This window comes from Arachis ipaensis, chromosome B8 (assembly GCF_059453495.1).
Source record: "Arachis ipaensis isolate K30076 ecotype BB chromosome B8, ASM5945349v1, whole genome shotgun sequence".
In the NCBI taxonomy this organism is placed as follows: domain Eukaryota; kingdom Viridiplantae; phylum Streptophyta; class Magnoliopsida; order Fabales; family Fabaceae; genus Arachis; species Arachis ipaensis.
In genome coordinates this window covers 68,506,648-68,512,916 of record NC_142443.1, presented here as the reverse complement: position 1 = coordinate 68,512,916, position 6,269 = coordinate 68,506,648, and the positions used below count along the sequence as shown (strand labels likewise).

General features: G+C 42.0%; 1 protein-coding gene across 1 annotated transcript; it reads left to right on the top strand.

Moving 5' to 3' along the window:
• Positions 1-3,124: 3,124 nt before the first annotated feature.
• Positions 3,125-4,928, top strand: LOC107611143 (uncharacterized). The gene is made up of 4 exons (XM_088495620.1): positions 3,125-3,364; positions 3,455-4,201; positions 4,312-4,533; positions 4,635-4,928. The coding sequence occupies exons 1-4, from the start codon at positions 3,125-3,127 to the stop codon at positions 4,926-4,928; spliced, it is 1,503 nt and encodes a 500-aa protein (XP_088351746.1).
• Positions 4,929-6,269: the final 1,341 nt, after the last annotated feature.

Here is a 6,269-nt window from a genome sequence, read left to right as displayed (position 1 = left end):
TTGAAGGATTGAGCAATTTTATTTTACTGGTTGATTTAGTCAAGCGAACAAGAATTAATTTGAGTGATTTGTATCCAACAGAAGCTAAATTGCTTGAAATTTAAAGGGATAGGGATAATTGACAAGAATTTAAAGTACAGAAGAGTTAAAAGAGCTGAATCTTAAAGTGCAAGTAATATAAATTGCAGAAACTTAGATTGCAAGAAATATAAATGACTGAAGCTTAAAGTGCAAGAAATGTAAATTGCTTGAATTATAAAAGGAATTGGGAATTGGGATTGCAGAAATTAAGCAAGAGAAAGTAAAATTGCAACAAGTAGAAGAGCAGATGATGAAGTAAATTGAGATTAATTTCAAACAGAAAAATAAATCAGCTTCAAGAAGCATTCAGCAAATGAACTAAAATAAAAATGCAGATCTTAGGGGTCAAGAGACTAGAAATCCAAGTCTAGATCTCACTACCTTCCTTGATCCAATTCAAATATCAATTGCAAGAGAATTAAAGATCAAACAGTAGAAAAAGTAAATTCAAATTTCAATTTCTCAAATGGTGCAGTGAAACGAAAACAGAGAGAGATCTCAAGGTGAGATTGAGACAGAATTTCCTCAATTCTCAACACCCAAGACTCAAGCAAGATTTACAGAAAAGAAAACAAGAAACCCAGAGAGGAAGAAAATTCAATTCTCCTCCTAGATCCAAAATCAAAGTTACAGAAAGAAAAATTCTAAAAGAGGTACAAATGTTCAAAGTAAAAGTTCCCCCTTCTAAATCAAATTAACTTCTATTTATACACTTTCTTCTAATGGTCTTGAAGCCTTGAATTTGGGCCTTGGCCATGATGAAATTGGATGGAAGATAGCCTCAGTTGGTTGCTCTTGGACTTGAGAAGAAATCCGTTTGCAATTTGGACTTTGGAGCCTTTAAGTTTGAGTCAAAGTTTGAGGCAAACTTTAACTCAAATGTTGGAGTGTTAAAAATTATGCAGAACGGTGCTCTTTCTGTCACTCACGTTTGAGTTCATGTTTGAGGTCAAACGTGAGCTCAAACGTGCTCCCTCCAAGAACATTGTGAAGCCAACGTTTGACCTCAAGTTTGAGGCAAACGTTGGCGTGAACGTTGGCTCCTCCCCTGGGTATTAATTGTGCCAATGTTTGACCTCAAGTTTGAGGCAAACATTGGCGTGAACGTTGGCTCCTCCCCTGGGTAGTAATTGTGCCAACGTTTGACCTCAAGTTTGAGGCAACCGTTGCTCCTCCCCTGGTAGTAATTGTGCGAACGTTTGACCTCAAGTTTGAGACAAATGTTGGCGCAAACTTTGGCACCTCCTGGATTCTTTCTTAAGCCAACGTTTGACCTCAAGTTTGAGGCAAACATTGGCACAAACTTGAGCTTCCCCCAGGGTGGTTTTGCTGTCTTCTGCCATCCCTTTTCTTCAACCTTCCTCCAAGCCTTTTGTCACCTGTCATCAATCAACAAATGCATCAAAGCTATGCTAAAATCATGAGACTTATTATCATCCTTGACATATAAGCAATTATAGCACAAAACCTCGTGAAAATGCATCAATTTACTCATGGTTGATTAAATCCAAATACACATGAATTTCCACCCAAATGGCTTACTTGTAACTCAAGAAAGTGTATAAAACCTATTAGAAACAAAGGAAAAAGACTAGTAAAACTAGACTAAGATGCCTTGGCATCAATATACACCAGTGAGGGTGTTGGATATATATGAAATTATAATTTGTATTGAGAATAACTCAAGTTGGGGATGCACGATAGAGGGACATTCCAATGGTTAGCTACCAGGACTTGTCGCGTTGGCTTTATAACTGACAAATGAGACTCATCAGCCACTAGGGCAGGCATGCATCATATGCATTATATGTGAATTGTCTAGATTGCCTAATTGACTTCATCATTACTTGCTAATTGCCTAATTGTCTTATCTGCTTCCTACTTGTGCATCTCTTTGTTTGATATATTTGTGCTTGCATCTCTATTACTATTGGCGGTTGGGAGGTTTGCAGAATTTGGAAAGCGGATATCTAGTTAGCCTGAAGATCCTTAAGTTAGTCGCCTGTTTTTACTGCTTATGGTTTAGTTGTATTTATACACTTTGATTTTAATCTTGAAGTTCTAGGATTGCCTTCGGCTTTCCCAAGACATTACATGTTAGATATTTGGGCACTTTTACCATGATGAGAACCTCCGGTTCTCACCCATGTGGATTTTGTGGTTTTCAGATGCAGGACGTGAGGCTCCTCGCTGAGGCATGCTGGAGACTTCCTTTTGGCGGAGATCTTTAGCTTTTCGGGATTTTATTTTGATCTTATATACTTGTTTAGATGCTTATATTCTCCACTGTATATGTATTTTGTATTAACTTCTCTTAGAGGGTATTTTGGAGAAGCAGGTTTTGTATTTTGTCTTTTGGGGTTGTTATTGGGTAATTCCCTTATATATATATATATATATATATATATATATATATATATATATATATATGTATGTATGTATACTGATATGCTCGGACCGGTTACCTTTGCAAGCTGAGTCCGGAGTCTTGATATATGTATTTTGGCACTCCTTTGTATATCTCTTAGCGTCAGCTTGCTCTCTATCTATTCGTTTACGTTATCGATCAGAGTGTTGCGCTTTTCGATTTAACGGTTTTGATTTATCCCTTTTTCTTCAAAGGCTCCTAGTTATGAACATTCTTGCAATACTACATGCACTAAATTTTATTTTTAGAGGTCGTAACACCTCGCCACCTCTGTTTTATGACTTAAGCATAAGACTCTGTGTGGTAGGGTGTTACATTATGGTATCAGAGCAGTTCGTTTCTATAGAGCCTGAGGGACGGACTGACTATGCTTTTGTGCATTCTCTGTGTTTGTGTTTATGTGCTATTAGGATATCTGACTGATATAACTGGCATAAACGTTCATGAGCATACATTTGGGACTTTGAAGCACTAGACTTCCGATATTGAGACTGATCAATTTGATATCGATTGTTTGGTGTGTATAGGAACCAGATGGCGCCTCGTGGATGTGGTTGAGGCCGTGGGAGAGGACGTGCCGGTACTCAAGGGCTGGAAACCAACCCGAATGACACTATGAACTTCATGGCCACATTGCAGAACATGGCTACTGCTATGCAGGCCACTGCTGAGGCACTTGGGCAGCAGATGAACAACAATAATCACAGTGGGGGAAATGGCAGAAACAGGACTCAAGGTCCAATGACATTGGCGACCTTCTTAAAGGTCAATCTGCCAAAGTTCAAGGGAACTACCAATCCAACCGAAGCCAACACTTGGTTTCAAGCTATGGAGCGAGCACTACAAGCACAGTTGGTATCCGAAGAGCAGTGCATCGAGTTTGCTACTTATCTACTCACTGGGGAAGCGTCGCATTGGTGGCATGGTACCTGACGTCTCATACAGCAGGGTGATGACCCTATCACCTGGGATGCCTTCCAGGAAGAATTCTACAAGAAATACTTTTCGAACTCTACTAGGACGGCCAAGGAACTAGAGTTACTGCAGCTGAAGCAGGGAACTATGTTTGTATCTGAGTACACAGACAAGTTTGAAGAGCTGTTCAGATTTTCCCGCATGTGTCAAGGAGCTTCGGGAGACTTCAAGGAGTGGAAATGTATCAAGTATGAAGGAGGGCTCCGAAGCGACATCTACTGTTCAGTGGGGCCTATAGAGATCAAGACTTTTTCCGAGTTGGTAAACAAGAGCAGAGTTGCCGAAGAGTGTGTGAAGAAGGCAGCTGCTGAGAGAGGGAGTCAGAGGGGACCATTCCCACAGAACCGAGGGAAGGGTTTTGCTCCTAGAGGTCCGCCTTTCAAGCGGGGAGGCTTTGTACCACAGAGGGCTCAGGGTCAGAACAGTTTCAGAAGTCCTAACAATAACAACAACAATGCTTCGGGGAGGAGATTTGGGAAGCAGCCTCTGAATGAGCAGGCTTGTACCAAATGTGGAGTTACCATCCTAGTGTTCCGTGCAAGGCTAGATGGGGATTATGCTACTCAGGTGGTAAGCCGGGGCATAAAGCCTCCAACTGTCCAGAAAACCAGAGACAAGGTGCTGGGAGAGCACAACAGCCTAGTCGGGTGTTTACTACTTCAGCTGTGGGTGCCGAGGGGTCCGAGGCCCTTATCCGAGGTAAATGTGAAATGGCTGGTCAGATTTTAAATGCCTTGTTTGATTCTGGAGCATCGCATTCATTCATTTCATATTAGAAGGCTAGTGAGTTATGATTGAAGATTGTGGTTTTAGGTTATGACCTGAAGGTGTATAATGCCACCTATGAAGCCATGGTAACTAGGCTAGGATGTCCACAAGTTTCGTTTAGGGTCAAGCAGCGTGATTTCATACATGATTTAATTTGTCTGCCGATGATCGGTCTTGATCTTATATTGGGGTTGGACTGGTTATCTAAGAACCATGTTCTACTCGAATGTTCCGCAAAATTAGTGTACTTCATGCTGGAAGATACAGAAGGGCCGGTGGTGGTAAATAACTATTACTTGAATTCTATGGTAGTGAATTGCTCTGGGGCCAAATGTCAGGGTATTTTGTTGTTAACCGTGAGACTCTCGGGTGATGAGCAAAGCTTGAGCAGATTTTGGTTGTGCGTGAGTTTTCGGGGCTATTTCCCGACGATATAGATGAATTCCCACCTAACCGAGAGCTTGAGTTTGCTATTGAGTTCGTACCTGGAACGGGGCCAATCTCGATTGCCCCTTACCGAATGTCACCTTTAGAAATGGCTGAGCTTTTGTCTCAGCTAGAGGATTTGTTGGGTAAGAACCTTATTCGCCCAAGTGTTTCTCCGTGGGGAGCGCCGGTGTTATTGGTGCAGAAGAAAGATGGAGTATGCGGCTTTGTGTGGATTACAGGCAACTGAACAAGGTCACAATCAAGAATAAGTACCCACTGCCAAGGATTGACGATCTTATGGATCAGTTACAAGGAGCCGGAGTTTTCTCCAAGATCGACTTGCGATCCGGTTATCACCAGATAAGGGTGAGAGAGGAGGACATCCCTAAGACCGCTTTCAGGACTCATTACGGTCATTACGAGTACACTGTATTGTCTTTTGGGCTGACAAATGCTCCTACAGTGTTTATGGATTATATGAATAGAATTTTCCGTCCGTTTTTGGATAAATTTGTTGTTGTCTTCATTGATGACATACTGGTTTATTCCAAGACTGAAGAAGAGCATGCAGAACACTTGAGGACCGTGTTGCAGATACTAAAGGAAAAGAAACTCTATGAGAAACTATCAAAGTGCGAGTTCTAGAAGAGTGAGGTGAAGTTTCTGGGTCACGTAGTGAGTAAACAGGGAATAGCAGTAGATCCTTCCAAGGTGGAAGCAGTGATAGAGTGGAAGCCACCGACCTCAGTTACTGAGATAAGGAGTTTTCTGGGATTAGCTGGCTACTATCGGAGATTCATCAAAGGTTTCTCGCAATTGGCTTTGCCATTGACGAAGTTAACCCGCAAGGACGCGCCTTTTGTCTGGACTTCTGAGTGTGAAGAGAGCTTTCATGCGTTGAAATAAAAGTTAACTACCGCGCCTATGTTGGTGTTACCTAAACCGAATGAACTATTTGAGGTATATTGTGATGCCTCACTAAATGGCCTGGGGTGCGTGCTGATGCAGCACCGAAATGTGGTGGCTTATGCCTCACGACAACTGAGACCTCACAAAGTTAATTATTCGACACACAACTTGGAACTCGCTGCGGTTGTGTTTGCGCTAAAGGTGTGGAGACATTACCTCTATGGGGTTAAGTTCCGAGTTTTCTCTGATCACAAGAGCTTGAAATACCTCTTTGATCAGAAAGAGCTTAATATGCGGCAAAGGAGGTGGATGGAGTTACTGAAGGACTATGACTTTGAATTGAATTACCATCCGGGAAAGGCGAATGTTGTGGCGGATGCGCTGAGTCAGAAATCATTGTATCCTTCTTGGATGATGCTTCGAGAAGAGGAGTTGCTTAGATCATTCGAGAGTCTGAAGGTTGGTGTTCAGGAAGTGTCTGGAATCCTGTGTTTGAGCCAATTACAGATCTCAAGCAATTTCAAATCCAAACTTCTGAAGGCTCTTCAAAACGATGAGGTGTTACCAAAGGTGTTGCCAGCTATTGAGCAAGAAAAGCAGTGGAGAGTGTTAGAAGATCAAGATGGGCTATGGAGATTTAAGGGTAGGATAATTGTGCCGGACGTGGGGACCTTGCGAC